The sequence below is a fragment of the Oryx dammah genome, unplaced genomic scaffold (genome assembly GCF_014754425.2).
Source record: "Oryx dammah isolate SB20612 unplaced genomic scaffold, SCBI_Odam_1.1 HiC_scaffold_28, whole genome shotgun sequence".
In the NCBI taxonomy this organism is placed as follows: Eukaryota; Metazoa; Chordata; class Mammalia; order Artiodactyla; family Bovidae; genus Oryx; species Oryx dammah.
In genome coordinates, this window is record NW_024070212.1 from 65286658 (window position 1) to 65304163 (window position 17506).

At 37.0% G+C, this 17506-nt stretch overlaps 1 protein-coding gene across 1 annotated transcript in view; it reads right to left on the reverse strand.

The window, feature by feature from the left end:
- Positions 1-17506, reverse strand: part of AK5 (adenylate kinase 5) — a 261478-nt gene that overhangs the window by 199969 nt on the left and 44003 nt on the right. Inside the window, exon 6 of the mRNA XM_040232542.1 lies at positions 5715-5906. Within this exon, the coding sequence (XP_040088476.1) occupies positions 5715-5906 (192 nt within the window). The remainder of the gene's footprint in view (positions 1-5714; positions 5907-17506) is intronic.

Consider the following 17506-nt stretch of genomic DNA (forward strand, 5'->3'; position numbering starts at 1 on the left):
TTCCCTGACACCATTGTCATAATTATTATTCTGATCACAGAGTGTCTCCTGGAGAAGTGACCAGCTCAAAGTGTGTGTATGTATATGTTTTCTTGTCAGGAACTGAAGGGCTGAAACAACAGTGTCCAGGAAGCTCTTAGTATGACATGACATTCAGCTACCAACTATCTACCCATCTGCTTTATTTCAATTAAAAAATTATAAAGACAAACCATTGTAGAAGGCAGCCCCTAGGACTTAAACTAAAATAGTCTTAGGTAGACTTGTCAATAACAGTTCTTGGAACTGGGATTTTCTTAATGTGAATTTTCCAAATGTATTTGCTTGAATATTATCTTGATTTTATCCACACTACTTATTTCATGGTTATCATGTGAAAACCCTAGTTTATACTTAAGGTGATTAAAGAGTCATATGTAGAGCTTTTTGGACTCTATTTCATGAGTATTTGTAATAATAAAATCAGCAGAAAAATATCTTGTATCCTTTTGGGGCAGGTGCCATGTTCCTTCTTTAAGTTCCTCCTCCTTTTTCCTATAGACATCTGTACGAAACATCACTGTGAGAGTATCACATTTGTGGGTGTGAGAGCTCTTCTCATCAGGCCCTGACAATAGGTTCACCATTTAATCAGCATCAATTTCCCACTTTGAAAGGAACTGCATTCTCTGAGTCATTTGGTTTGCTCTCTGCCAGTGGAGTGTGAATAGGTCTGATACTGAGTGAGCTTTGAGTGTGGAAAAGTTTTGTTAGGATGCTTGCTTGTTACTGAGACAGAACGACAGAATTAGATATAAATACAGCATCTGCTTGTTCTCCCTTTAGTTTTGATGCTGTTTGGGAACCAGCATAATTTGCCCCAGAAGTGTGGATGTTACTTTACTACTTTGTGGGGAAATAGCTCTCTCTCTCAGTGCTTTAATCTTCCTTTCTATACAAAAAATCTGAGAATGAAATGGTATCATAATTGTATTTTAGTTTTTAGAGCCCAAAATAATGAAAGTTATGAAAGTAATCAGATTCATTTAGTGAATTTAGTTCTGGATGTTTTAAAGCACTGAAGAAGTGATGCTTTTGAACTGTGGTGTTGGAGAAGACTTTTGAGAGTCCCTTGGACTGCAAGGAGATCCAACCAGTCCATCCTAAAGGAGATCAGCCCTGGGTGTTAAGGAGTGATGCTAAAGCTGAAACTCCAGTACTTTGGCCACCTGATGTAAAGAGTTGACTCATTGGAAAAGACTCTGATGCTGGGAGGGATTGGGGGCAGGAAGAAAAGGGGATAGAGGATGAGATGGCTGGATGGCATCACTGACTCGATGGACATGAGTCTGAGTGAACTTCAGGAGATGGTGATGGACAGGGAGGCCTGGCGTGCTGCAATTCATGGGGTCGCAAAGAGTTGGACACGACTGAGCGACTGAACTGAACTGAATTCATACTTGCACAGATAACTGTATAAGACAAGTATTATAAAAGAATAAAAATGAATCAGTCCATGTGATGGGAACTGTCAGTAAGATACATTATTCAGACAATAGCTTGTTTTCCTGGCTATTTCGATTAGGTTTTCTCCTCAGTCAGGCTGGATTTGTACTTTAGTCAAATCTGCCAACCAACACAGTTAATGTTGTAGTGAAAAAGGAAAAAGAATGGGTTGAAGTCTGTTATAATTTAACTACCGTATTCATACACAGCCATCATACAGCTTGATTACACGGATGATAAAGAAGTCAAAGAAAACACTAGGACAACTTTTTAACTGGTTAACAGACAGTTTTGGGCTTCCCTGGTGGCTCAGCGGTAAAGAATCTGCCAGCAGTGCAGGAACTACGGGAGATACGGGCTTGATTTTTGAGTCGGGAAGCTCCCCTGGAGGAAGGCACGGCAACCCACTCCAGTATGCTTGCCTGGAAAATCCCATGGACAAAGGAACCTGGCCGGCTACAGTCCATAGGGTCGCAAAGAGTTGGATAGACTGAAGTAACTTAGCATGCACACAACAGACAGTTTTAAAGAAAAAAGAATTTGGTGAAAAGTTTTAAATCTAAATTTTTTGCTTTGGATTTTTTCAGTAATCTATTTGCGCTTCCCTTGTGGCTCAGCTGGTAAAGAATCTGCCTGCAATGCAGGACACCTGGATTTGATCCCTGGGTTGGGAAGATCCCTGGAGAAGGGAAAGGCTACCCACTCCAGTATTCCTGGAGAATTCCATGGACTGTATCGTCCATGGGGTCAAAAAGAGTCAGACACGACTGAGCAACATTCACTTTCACTATTCAGTAATCTATCTATGGGAGAATAGGCAACAGAGTATCCTCCAAGAGCATGGATTTGTTAGTAGTAAGTAACTGGAGTTTTGAAAAATGGGCATTAGAGGTGAAAGGAAGAAAAAAGAGGAAATGTGACAATTACAAAGTAATTTGAATCACTTCTATTTCACTTGCAACATTTCTGGCACTGTTCTAAGTACTCGATACCCATTTACCCCTCACAATTACAGAGGGCGGTATGATGATGATTATAACCATTGCATGCATCAGGCAACTGAGTCACAGAGAAGATGAAGAGTGTTCATGAGTTCACACAGGTGGCAGGTGACACAGCCGGAGTCTGGAACGGGCAATGTGGTTGCATGGTACCTCAGAACCACTGCTACGTCCATTCTCTCATTTCACCCCTACAGCATTATGTGCCAGACAACAGCATCTCTAAGTTAGACATAGACACCGAGTCCAGAAGCGCCATGAATTTATTAGATGGCAGAGGAGCTGAGATTTCAAGCGAAGGGTTCAGACTCTAAAACCCTGAGGAACAGAGGCACCAAGATAAAGTTTCTCACCTGTACTGAGAGGTACGTGGCCTCTGGGTCTTTACAAAGCTCACACAAGATCATTGATGAATCCTACTCATGGATGGGGAGAGTTTGTTCTACTCACTACAGGGAATTTCTGTAGTCCATGACATACATGAGGGCATTCTGTACATTCTCCCATGCAACAGTCATCACACTTAATAAACCACTGTGGGAATTCCCTGGTGGTCCAGTGGTTAAAATCAGAGATTGAACATAGGTTCAATCCCTGGTCTGGGAAGATCCCACATGCTTCAGAACAACTAAGCCACATCTATAAAGACCTCATACCTGGATCCGTGCTCTACAACGAAAGAAGCCATCTCAATGAGAAACGCGTGCACCGCTACTAGAGAGTAACCCCTGCTCGCCACAGCTAGAGAAAAGCCTGCTCAGAAATGAAGGCCCAGTGCAGCCAAAAATAAATAAAAATTAATACATAGATAAATAATTTTAAAACCTCATTGTTGACTCTCTGATTCCCCACAGACTTGCAAGCTCTGTTCATCAGCTGACAACATACTATGTACCAGACAGGCGTAGTACTAGGAGTCTGAAATCTGTCAGAAAATAAAATACAGTTCCTTAACTTTTGCCTATTTAGCTTTGCACCATTCGCACCTAATAGAGAGTCTGGCACCTACTGATTCTCAATAAATATTTACTGAATAAATACAGGAATCAGTTAGGAGGGGTACGTGGAAGTAAAGGAAAGAAAAACTATAGAGACAAGGAAATATTGGGATTTAATCTATTACCTCCTAGATTTTTATTAAAATCTTAATATGCATTTGATCAATCAGGATGACCATTTAAATTATTTAAATTATCTTTAAAAGCAGAAATGTACACTTTAATTCCAAAAGCGAACTGTGTCTGGGTTCTGAAGGGGGACACACGCATCAGGATGCAGCACTTGCTCCTCTGTCAAAGTAAAATCTTCTGTTATGTTTCCCAGAGCTTAGCCTGTGTTTGTGTTCACCGATTTTCAAAAGGTGACTTTCCAATGCAAGTCTTCTCCCAGTAATTAGAGGCGTTTATCTTAAAGCTTATCCGGGTTTAGCAGGGAGGTTACAGGCTGTCATCCGCATTGTTATTGACTCCCTCAATTAGAGGCAATGGCATTTCACCTCCATGCAAAATATTAGTAAATTAACAATCCCCACTCTGCATTCATTTGGGAAATCTCCTCTGATTGTGATGACGAACGTGACAAGCAGGGAGTAATCAAAGACATTCCGGTAATACCTTTAAGCCTCGCAAATATCAATTAAAACTCTGGCTCTGCAGCTTGTTGTTGGGGTTTGGTCTACAGGGTAAATTTCTATTTTTATGACACAGCGCAGAAGTCAGCATTGGTAATTTTCAGGAGAAGCAAGCAACAACCTCACTACAAAAGAGCCAGAGAAACAGCCACTCTGATTTTCTTGATTCTTTCATATCACTCAAAGTCTCTCTTAAACCATAAAATGAACTCTGGCATTGTGAACAATTTTCAGATCAGATTTACAATTCTCTGACATGACAACTTTGACTCAAAGGGCAAATTCTAAAAAATATTTCTTATAGTGCTAAAAAGACTGCAAAGGAATTATTATTAAATGTCATGACTGTCTCTTTCAATCTGGGGGCATTTTAGGCTAATGAAGAGATTTATTTTGCACAGTAATTGTTAGGTCATGGGAGCTCTTTGGATGAGCGTCAGTAGATTTACCTAAAATTTATGAAAAACACCTTATGTGCATTTTATTGTATTGAGAGTGTGTCCCTTTCATCAGATTCTTCACAGGGGCTTGTAGCTCCAGCAGTCAAGAATCTTTGGTCCCATGAGAAAGAACTAAGGGCTGAGGAGAGGGTGCTGCCGAGGTCTGCTTCCTCCATGGAGAACCCTGGAGCTGCACTGGTTTTATTTATTTATTTATTTATTTTTTAAAATTTATTTATTTATTTTACTTTACAATTCTGTATTGGTTTTGCCATACATTGACATGAATCCACCACGGGTGTACATGCGTTCGCAAACATGAACCCCCCTCCCACCCCCCTCCCCACAACATCTCTCTGGGTCATCCCTGTGTACCAGCCCCAAGCGTGCCATATCCTGCATCGGACATAGACTGGTTTTAATGTCTTTTGCACAACGCCTCAGCTGGCCAATGCTCCTCTGTCTCCTCTATTCCATACTTGAATCACTGAGTTGCGGGGATCATACATTTAGCTGAGCCTTCACTTCCCTGTATTCTAATAACTGTACAAACTAGTGGTTCAGCTTCATCCTTTTTTGGCACATTCTTTATCATTAATCACAAAGCAAACTATGAAAAAATTAATATTTGCATTGTATCAATGGAGCAGAAAGATCAATGCCTTCCATTTTGAGACAATATCACTTCTTTATGACAAGTCAAATGCTTTTTTAGGGGGCCATCAGAATCTTATTTCTTTATGTGGTACACTATGAAAAAGTTTAACTTACAATTTAAGTTTAACATATAAGTTCTATTTTTAAGTTGATCAGTTTTATTAGGTTTTCAAAGACTGAAGAGAAACTGGGCAAATATTGCTTAAAATGATAAAAAATTATTTTAAAATACTTTAAAATTTGGGGGCCACAGAATTTTAACCAAGGTTGAAATTGATCTTTTTGTTTGTTTTTTTGGTAAAATCAGTTAAAGTGAAAGCATTTTCATTGTTATGCCTTAATAAAGGCAAATCAGGTCAAGATTGCCATTTTTTTTTCCATTGAATCTCCACCTAAGAAGAGTATTTTTTTAAGATAAAGGATTTCTAAATGAGGACATAGGATAACTAGAAATCTGAAAGACTGCTCTTGAAATGGACAAGTAAAGTATATTTAACTTACTGTCATGATGAGCCCCTTTTCCTGGAAGTATTTAACCAATGGAGCAGCGTTCTGCTTGAAGTTCATTAGTCTCCTTTGGGTAGCTTTCAGATTGTCATCAGGTCGCCCCTGTTGCTCTGCACGCTTCAGTAATCTTTCTTTGAGTCTCTGATTGGCGCAAGCCAGGAAGACCACCAAGTCAGGAGTACAGATCTGTGGAGAGGGTCAAACAAGCAGATAGGCATTCAACATACCAACCGGTGTGAGTGTGGGCAGAGGCAGTTTTGCATAGTGCTTTAAAGCAATGATCTCCATTTTTTTTTTTTACTGTATCCTCATGTTAATAAATTATTTGATCATGTATCCCAATAAATATATACTTACTAATTTATTAATTATGCATGAGTGTATGATACACATGTGCTCATGTGCTTGCGTCAGGCACTCAGTGGTGTCTGACTCTTGGCGACTTGACAGACTGTAGCCTGCCAGGCCGCTCTGTCTATGGGATTTTCTCAGCAAGAGTACTGGAGTGGGTTGCCATTTCCTCCTCTGGGGGATCTTCCTGACCCAGGGATTGAACCCACATCTGCATCTCTTGTACTGAGGGCAGATTCTTTACTGCTGAGCCACCAGGGAAGCCTCATGCTGCCCTCATATAGTATGCATGCTGTAAAATACACACAAAACTGTAATTTTTAAAGGGTAAGATATGATAATGGTAATATTAGCATTTTCTTCCCACATTATACTGGTTTGCCTATGTACTCTGGAGACCACTGGTTACATAATGAATGCTGGAGTCCAGGAAACTTGAATTAGAGTTTTTGCCCTAGGATTTTACCAGCTGAGCTCTGGGCATATGGCTTATCTTAGCTAAGCCTCTGTGTCTTCATCTGTCAAAAGAGATATATGAACTTCCTCCCTGAGTTATTATAAAGATTAAATAAGATATTGTGTGAAAAAAACAGCACAAACTTGATCCATGGTAGGTGTACAGCAAATTTTAGCCATATTTACTATCTCTTGGTTTTCAGGATTCAATGTTGTTCTGGTTCTCCTTTAACTTTTTACTTTGTTGTTTTTTCCCCCTTGCTCAAATTTTTTCCCTTAAAAATACAATACTTACAAATAATGATGTTTCTGAGGCTTAGATTATGTTTTGTTTGGCTTTCCCTCTCCAGGTTTTCATTCTCTCAGTTCCTTTCTGCTGTTCTTGTTTCAACCACTTATCCTTTGTTGATGGATTCCAAATCTACATTTTCAGCACCGGCTTTCAACAGCACTTATGTCTTATATGTTTATACGATAGCTCTACCTGAAAGTTTTAATGTTACTCAGCAAGGCCAAATCAGTTCTGGCAACTTTTTACCTAAATGAAATTCCCTTCTTGCTTATATATGTATTTGTTTATTCTTTTATTTTTATGATAGTAACACTACTTTCCTGAATCTTTCAATTAGAAGTCTTGTCTTTTAAATTTTTAAAAATTTTAATGAAAGATTCTTTAAATTCTATAGTGCTATACAGTTTTCAAAATTTCACAAACATGATTTCATATAATTCCATAATAAATCCTTTTAAAAATAACTTCTTTTATATTGCCCCCACCCACTAGTAACCACTAGTTTGTTCTCTGTATCTGTGAGTCTGCTTCTTTTTTGTTTTATGCCCTAGTTTGTTCTACTTTTTAGATTCCACCTAAAAGTGATATCATACAGTAGTTGGCTTTCTCTGTCTGACTTATTTTATTTAACACAATGTGCTCCAAATCCATCCATGTTGCTACAAGTGACAAAACTTCATTCTTTTTCATGGCTGAGCAGCATTCCATTGTGTATGTGTATATACAATGAAATGCATACACCACCCCGAGCACACACACCCCCCCACCCCCGACATCTTCACATCTTCATCCATTTACCTGTTGATGGACACTTAGGTTACTCCCATACCTTGATAATTGTAAATAATGCTGTTATGAACACTGGGGAGCCTATATCTTTTTGAATCCTCAGCTAGGAATCTTAATATAATTTCTAACCCTTATCAAAACTTCAGTCTCAGGAAGCCCTCACCACGGATGGTGGATTTTTGTCTTGAAACGTGATTCATGTTTCATGATTCATGTTATCTCTTCCTCCAATTCCCACTGCCACTGGGTAAGCACAGGCACACACTGGCATAAGTGATTACGAGCATGAATTTTAGAATCAGACCGTCCTGATTTAATCAGTTCTGTTCAGTCACTCAGTCGTGTCTGACTCTTTGCGACCCCATGGACTGCAGCATGCCAGGCTTCCCTGTCTGTCACCAATTCCCAGAGCCTACTCAAACTCATGTCCATTGAGTTGGTGATGGCATCCAACCATTTCATTCTCTACTGTCCCCTTCTACTTCTGTGTTTAATCTTTCCCAGCATCGGAGTCTTTCCCAATGAGTCGGTTCTTTGCATCAGGTGGCCAAAGTATTGGAGTTTCAGCTTCAGCATTAGTCCTTCCAGTGAAGATTCAGAACTGATCTCCTTTAGGAAGTTCTGGATTGATTTCCTTGCAGCCCAAGGGACTCTCAAGAGTCTCCTCCAACAACAAAGTTTAAAAGCATCAAATCTTCGGCGCTCAGCTTTCTTTATAGTCCAGCTCTCACATCCCTACATGACTACTGGAAAAACCATAGCTTTGACTAGATGGACCTTTGTTGGCAAAGTAATGTCTCTAATTTTTAATATGCTGTCTAGATTGGTCATAGCTTCTCTTCCAAGGAGAGAAGATATTCTACTCATTTTCTGCAAACTTATGGCTATTTTTTAAAGTCTATTAATGTAAGTAAAAAGTCTGCCTGCAATGCAGGAGACCTGGGTTAATTTCATGGCTTCAGTCACTGCCTGCAGTGATTTTGGAGCCCCCCCAAAATAAAGTCTCTCACTGTTTTCATTGTTTCTCCAACTATTTGCCATGAAGTGATAGGCCAGATGCCATGATCTTAGTTTTCTGAATGTTGAGCTTTAAGCCAACTTTTTCACTCTCCTCTTTCATTTCCATCAAGAGGCTCTAGTTCTTTGCTTTCTGCCATAAGGGTGGTGTCATCTGTGTATCTGACATTATTGATATTTCTCTCAGCAATCTTGATTCCAGCTTGTGCTTCATCCAGTCCAGCGTTTCTCATGATGTACTCTGCATATAAATTAAATAAGCAGGGTGGCAATATGCAGCCTTGATGTACTCCTTTTCCTATTTGGAACCAGTCTGTTGTTCCATGTCCAGTTCTAACTGTTGCTTCTTGACCTGCATACAGATTTCTCAAAAACCAGGTCAGGTGGTCTGGTATTCCCATCTCTTTAAGAATTTTCCAGAGTTTGTGGTGATCCACACAGTCAAAGGCTTTGGCATAGTCAATAAAGCAGAAATAGATGTTTTTTTGGAACTCTCTTGCTTTTTTGATGATCCAACAGATGTTGGCAATATGATCTCTGGTTCCTCTGCCTTTTCTGAATCCAGCTTGAACATCTGGAAGCTCATGTTTCACGTACTGTTGAAGCTTGGCTTGGAGAATTTTGAGCATTACTTTGCTAGAGTGTGAGATGAGTGCAATTGTGAGGTAGTTTTCATAAGAATCTGCTATTAGTTGTTTGTCATTGGACAAATGGTTCAGTGTCTCTAAACTTCAGTTTTCTCAACTGTAAATAAAGGGGAAATCTATCTTATCTTGGTAGTTTAGTATGTTCCATTAAAAAGTTAATTTATTTTTTATTCAAGGATAATTGCTTTACAGAATTTTGTTTTCAAAACATTTAAGTAGCTTTTCAGAAGTGTTAATAATATAGAAAATCACTGTGTAATTTTTGTATGGTATGTGGTAAAGAGGTTATATTAAATTATAACTTTTATCAAATATTAAACTGCAAAATACAAATTTAATAAAATCTTTGGTAACATTCAGTCTTGCCCAATATATCATATGATATCCTTTAAATTTACTTTGAATAACTTACATAAGGGAGAAGCTAATTTTTGACAAATAACTTAAAATGATATTATATTGTTCTTGGTTTGGTCATTGTGTATATTAAAATATGGAATAAGCTTCAACTGCTAGCTCAGTGTTGAATGCAGGTAATACTTCCTTCATAACAAATTAAATGCTTTATTTTAATACCTTTATGTTTTGTTTCAGCAGAGAAGGCAATGCCACCCCACTCCAGTCCTCTTGCCTGGAAAATCCAATGGACAGAGGAGCCTGGGGGGCTGCAGTCCATGGGGTCACTGAGAGTTGGACACGACTCAGTGACTTCCCTTTCACTTTTCACTTTCATGCATTGGAGAAGAAAATGGCAACCCACTCCTGTGTTCTTGCCTGGAGAATCCCAAGGACGGCGGAGCCTGGTGGGCTGCTGTCTATGGGGTCGCACAGAGTCGGACAAAAAGTATATGCTTTTCCCTACATAACACAAAGAGGTTATTGCTGTTGCTGCTGTTCACTCGTTAAGCCTTGTCTGACTCTCTGAGACCTCATGGACTGCAGCATGCCAGGCTTCCGTGTCCTTCACTGTCTCCAGGAGTTAGCTCAGATCATAATGAGGTTATGGAGAGACTTAAATATGTAATCATCTCTATATTTTGTCTTTTAGTATTGGCTTTTGAAATTTATAAAGACTTTTTTACACTTTGAGGAAAACTGCATTTTATTTATTTATATTGGAGTGTCAGTCGCTTAGTCGTGTCTGACTTTTTGCAACCCCGTGGACTGTAGCCCGCCAGGTTCCTCCATCCATGGGATTTTCCAGGCAAGAATACTGGAGTGGGTTGCCATTTCCTTCTCCAGGGAATCTTTCCAACCCAGAAATAGAACCCAGGTCTCCTGCATTGCAGGCAGACTTTTTACTTACATTAATAGACTTTTAAAAAAATAGCCATAAGTTTACAGAAAATGAGTAGAATATCTTCATGTTGTTTCTTTAATTTCTCCCAGTACTTTTAAATGTAGAGCTTTGTAGCTTTCTATATAATGATCTTGCCCATTTAAAAAATTATCCCTGTGAATTTGATATTTTTTATATCTAAGATTTTTGATCAATAAATGCAACTTCAAGTCTGATATAGACAAATTTGAAATGAATCTTCAAAGTTGTTTAATTTTATAACTGTGATTAACTTGCTATCTTTCCTCAGTATGAAACAACAACATATAACTAGTGACACAAAAAATTAAAACATGGAACAGGCAAGACCACCAAGGAAGCTGAGATAACCAGCTGACTACTCAACATTGCCCTCAGTCACAAGGATGCTCACCTGATTCTTCATCACTCTTACATATGTCCACTCGTTAGGGCCCTCCTTCTTCATGAGTGCCCATTTTAAAAGAAAAAATTTAGTATTTCACTTTTTTTCCCCAAATGTAAAACAGAAGCAGACATCATTCTTTTCTAGAAGAGTTGAAGGCCCTAGAAAGTTTTCATGAAATTCACTCATGAAATGTTGAAAAGCATAACCATACCTTTTCCTAGCATATGTTCTCAAAAAGTATTCACCGATGGAATAAATGAGTGAATAAATAAATGAGAACAAAGACCAAGATATTGCTTTTACCTACATGGAAGAAAACTTTCTAATTGTTGATATTATTTCTTCCATTGGATTAACTAAATCAATCTTTGCTCTTTGTCTTTTTCATTATGTAGACAAGTCAGTCTTTCTCTATTCATTATCTCAAAGTTCCTTATCTGAATAATTAGTCTGTTACAAAGAACCTATGGCCACCTTTGATTAGCAAAGATGTATTATTCACTGTGTCAGATTGCAAAATGAGCTTATTTTAGTAAGCCTTGTTCTTAACTGTCAGTGCTTTTGACTGCTTTATTTTTTTTGTTAATTTATTTTTTTATTGAAGGGTAATTGCTTTACAGAAATGCTCTATTGTTTATGAGGACCTGTGAGAAGGCCTAGAGACCCTACAGTTCAGATCACATTGAGAAACCAACAAGAAAAATATGAAAAACAAAAAACAACCCCTCACAAGAGAGAAGATCACAGTTGGAACAAAAACTGGAATCGCAGAAACTAAGAGATGGGAAAATTTTGGAGGTTATCCAGCCCAAATTAATGTGAAACCTACAATCATCTCTACGGTTTCTTAACAAGTGATTTTTAAACTTGAACATTTAAACTTGAATGTTCTTTGTGAGCATTTCTTGTGATGCCTCACTACTTATGAGGTCAACCCCCTTCATTACAGGAAGATACTAATAATTGGGAAGTTTTTTCTAATACGGGGCTAAAATTACTTTCTTAATTCTGTCTAATAGTAAAATGTAAAGGAAATAATTTCTTTCAATCATTAAGCATTTAATGATTTTTAATTTAATTTCTTTCAATCATTAAGCCACTGCCACAGAGGCTTGACTAGACTGAACATGGAGATAATTTCTGGGCTAGGGGGGCAAAAACTGGAATATAGGGCTCTTCCATGGAGGAGCCATAGAAACTACTACTGTTGCCCCCAGTTTAGGCTTCTGGTTGGAATCCTGTAGGGCTGCACCATCAGAGTATGTATGAACCAGCCCTCACAGGACTCAATTCCACTTAGAATCATCCCAAATTCTCATTATGCTAAATGTGTTTAATAGCCAATTAGTCACTGAAAAGAGAATTAGTGAACTAAAAGGTCATGAGAAAATATTGAGAGTGAAACAAGGTGGGGAGAGAGGTAGGAAAGCACAGGAAAGAGCAAAAGAGCCATATGAGACAAAGGTTAGAAAGTTTTGGAAGAAGAGAGAAAATGAAGAAGCAGTGTTTGAAAATAAAATAGCAACGGAATTTTCCCAGACTCAAGAAGTAACATAAAAACCAAGAAGAAAACTAAGCAGAAAACTCAGATCTAAGCACATCATAGTAAAATTGCCTAAAGGCTAGATAGTAAAAAAAAAATCTTTAAAGCATCCAGAAAGGAGACATGACAGATTACCTTCAGAGGCACAACGAGACAGCTAAATTTGCCAAAGAAACAATGAAAGGCAGAAAGCAATGACATGACATCTTTAAAGGGCCAATAAAAAAATATGCCATCTAAGTTTCAATATTCAGTCAAAATATCTTTCAAAAACTAAGAGTAAATATAGATGTTTTCAAACAAACAAAAACAGAGAGAATTTGCATCAGAAATGCTACTCTAATGGCAATATTAAAGAATATTCTTCAGGTAGAATAAAAATGATCCAAGACAGAAAGCTGGCCCAGGGGAACAAATGAAAAGTAATTAAATGGTGACTCTAGGGGTGAATTTAAATGAACATTGACCATATAAAATATACTAAAAGTATTTTGTGATACTTAAAAATAGAGATTAGTCATGAGGCAGGTAAATGAAGTTCAAGTGTTCTAAGGTCTTGGTTCAGAAAGTGGTAAAAGTACTGATTTCTATGAAAATATGAATATGTTAATAATGTCATAAATCGATAGAACAGGAATCAGTGAACATTTTTGTAAAGTGCCAGAGAGTAAATATTTTAGGTTTTTAGGTCACGTGACTTTTTAAATAAATATTTATTTACTTATTTGGCTATGCAGGGTCTTAGTTGCAGCATGCAGGAATTTCAGTTGCCACGTGTAAACTCTTGGTGTGTGGGATCTAATTCCCTGACCACGGATCTAACCCAGGCTCCTTCCATTGGCAGCGTGGAGTGTTAGCCACTGACCACCAGGTAAGTCCGGTCATGTGGTCTTGCAGCATCAAAGCAGCCATAGACAGGAAAGCAGCAGGATGGCTGGGGAGAATTCAGAGGAGACAAGCCAGTGCAAAGGTGCAGGGTTGGGTTAGTCACTGTGACGGGAGACAAGGACTCTGTGCTGCTGCTGGCCCTTCTAGGGGCACACAAGAGAGGAGACTTTATTTATCAGATCCTGTCTCCTATTGGTCAAAGGTATCCCCTGGCCACATTGTCTCCTGCATACTTTACACTGTGTATGTCTCAGGGCAGGAAGTCAGTGAATCGCTGTCCTGGGCAGCATCACAGGGGTACACAGTAGCAAAGGCCAAGTAAAAAGTGGGCTGAGAGAATATAAGAGAGAGCATCAGAGGTACTCAATACAGCAGTATACTTTAAATACAAAGATACAGAAATGCTAAAAGTAAAGGAATGGAAAAAATACCATGGAAACAACCAGTAGAAAGTGGTAAAACCATACAAATATATCAAATCAAATTTAAAAATGAGCAAAGGAAAAAAATTGAAAATATCAATTGAAAATATCCACTAGGAAAGTGGATCTTGAAAGTTCTCATCATGAGAAAAAATTTTTGTAACTATGTATGGTGATGGACATTAACTAGACTTATTATGGTGATCATTTTGCAACATATACAAATGTGGAATCATCCAGTGCACACCTGAAACAAATATAATTGCAATTTAATATAATTATTCCTCAATAAAAATTTAAATTATAAAATTTAATTTTTAATTAATAAAAGTTAATTTAGTTTAAAAAATTTTTAATTAATAAAATGCCTAACAATCCATTTTCTACAAAATAAAGGGCAAAAAATTTGAGCAGATATTTCTCTTTAGAGGACAAATCGCCACCAGGTATAAGTAAAGGTGTTCAAAATCACTAACCATCTGGGAACTGGAAATCAAAATCATGATGAGGTAATTCCCTGGTGGTTCAGTGGCTAGGACTTGATGAAACTAATCTAGGTAAAGAAAAAGCATAAATAAATATTGAGAATAAATAGTAAGGCATCCCTAAATATTCTACAGAGATTAAGATGATAAAAGAGGATATTAAGAAAAACTTCATTAAAGCAAATTAGAAAATATTTATGAAATGGACTGATTTCTAGAAAAACACAACTGTCCCAAACCAAAAAAAAAAAACAAAAACAAACAAACCAAGAACCAGAAAATCAGAATGGTTCTTTACTTATGGAAGATATTAAATCTATAATTCAAAACTCTACCAAAGAAAACTCTGAATTCAGATGGCTTCACCAGTGAATTGTGCCAGATATCAATCTAACAAAAACTCTTCTACTAAATATAAAGAAGGGAATACTTCACAATTCATTTTATTAGTCCTGCATAGTCTTTGAATCCAAAGCCTTACAAAGACATTGAAAGAAACAAAATTTATTGGTCAATCTCACTCATGATCACATGTAAAAATTCTAAGTGAAATATTAGAAAATGAATCTATTTATTTACAAAAAGGATTATATACACCATAACCTACCTGAGTTTATTCCCTGAATGCAAAATGTGGTTATTTTTAAAAAATCAAGCACTGTCATCTACCAAACCAACAGAATAAATAAAAAATCATATGATTATCTTAAATAAATATGAAAAAGCACATGGTAAAACTTAATATTCCTTCATGAGAAATACTTTTATTAAACTGGGAATTTAGGAAAACATCCTTAGTATGATAAAAAATAAATACATAATATTTATAGCAGGCATCATACTTAACCGGGAAATGCTGACACTTTCCCTCTGAGATGAAACAAAGATGCCCATTATCATTATTTCTAGTCAACATTGTAATGGAGATTTTAGACAGTAAATTAAGACATGAAAAACACCCCCAACAAGATTGGAAAGAAAGAAATATAATAGTTATTTGAATAATATGATTGGATTTGTAAAAAATCCAAAATAATTTAAAAGTCATAAGAATAAATATGCAAATTCAGCATGGTCTCTACCTAGAAGAGCATACAAAAATCAATTTTATTCCTATATATTAGGAACAAATAATTGTAAAATAAAATAAAGTACTCCAGTTCAGTCGCTCAGTCGTATCTGACTCTGCGACCCCATGAATTGCAGCACGCCAGGCCTCCCTGTCTATCACCAACTCCTAGAGTTCACCCAAACTCATGTGCATCGAGTCAGTGGTGCCATCCAGCCATCTCGTCCTCTGTCGTCCCCTTCTCCTCCTGCCCCCAATTCCTCCCAGCATCAGAGTCTTTTCCAATGAGTCATCTCTTTGCATGAGGTGGCTAAAGTATTGGAGTTTCAGCTTCAGCATCAGTCCTTCCAATAATAAAGTACTAGTTAAATAATTTTTAAAAATCACTTAATTATCTAGGGGAAAAGAATATAATGAAGAATACCAAACAGACCTTGGCTGAAATTAAAGATTTAAATATAATGAGCTATATGCCATATTCATAAATTAAGCAGAGTATCATAAAATATGTCAATTCTTCCCAAATTGATCCATAGGTTTAATGTAATCTCTAAATTCCAGCAGGATGTGTATGTTTGTGTGAATTGAAAAATTAACTCTGAAATTTATTTGGAAATTCAGAGAGCCAGAATAGCCAAGGCAATCCTTAAGACAATCTTGAAAAAAAGAAGAAAAGTGATAGAATTTGTTGTCAGTGTGACTTATTACAAATCTACAGTAATTAAGATAGTGTGGTGTTGGTTTTAAGGAAGACCAGTAAACCACTGGAACAGAGAGAACTCAGAATCAGATCCATTACCCAAATATATGGGCATATGATTTATAACAAAGGTGGTTCTGATGTGCAGTGAGGAACGCACAGTTTTTTCAATAAATGGTACTTGGTCAATTAGACATCCTTATGGAAAACAATGACTCTTGACTCCCAACATTACTGGATATGCAAAAACCAATGCCAAATGGATTTTCAGATCTAAATGTGAAAAGTAAAATGATAAATATTTTAGAAGGTAACATATAAGAAAATAGCTTCTAGATCTTAGGGAATATAAGGATTTCTTAAATTGGGCCTAAAATTGGATGACTTTAAAATTTAAAAGTTTTATTTTATTTTTATAAAATTAAAGAGAATGAAATTAGAGAATGGAAATGTCAGTTACATAGTGGAAGAAGATATTTGCAACACATATAATCAACAAAGGGCTTGTTTCAAAAATATGAAAAAAATCTTACAAATCAATAAGAGAAAACAAAAACAATAGAAAAATGGTCAAGAGACATGATCAGGCATTTTTACAAAACAGGATATCCAAATGACCAACAAATTGAAAAGGTGTCAATATCATTAATAATCCAGGGAATGTCAACTGAAATACGTATCTATCAGAACAGTTAAAATTAAGAAGACCAATGATATCAAATGTTTGCAAGAATATATAACAGCTGGAGCAAGTTTGGATAATTCACCTAACAGCATACTCATAACTTATGTACCTACTATGTGCCAGGTTCTGTTCTAACAATGACCACAAAACATTATGGCTGAGCTTATGGCCAGTTGGAGGAGACAAATTTTAATCCAGGATTGCACAGATAAGTATAAATCTGAAACTGTAGTAAGTAGCTCTTATTATAAGAAGACACAATAGGGAGATCAATCTTACAATGGAGATTATGGAAGGTTCCTATAAGGAACTGACAGCTAAGCTGAAATCTGAAGATAAGAAAGGATTAACTAGAGAAAGAAGGGGAGGAAAGGGTAGTCTTTTCAGAAATTCATGAAGAATAGCTGGCATATAGACCTAAGAGGAATGCAAAATCCAAATTCTGTATGAATTTTGCAGCTAATGAGATGAGAAGCTTTCAGGCATCATCCTCTTAGAGAGGGGACCATTTAAACAGGTAAGCAATTATTTTTTTTCCAGGATAGGGGAAGCAATTAATTTCTTGATGGGGAATCTCTCCATATTAAGTTTGATGTATATAAGTGGAAGACTCCAGACATAGGAACGATGAACTGGGACCCTGGCAAGTATGAAGTTCAGTCATCTGTTTTCTAAGTCTAGTCTCTTTTCCTAATTAACATTCATGGGCTCTGCACCAGCTTGGTTATAAACTCCA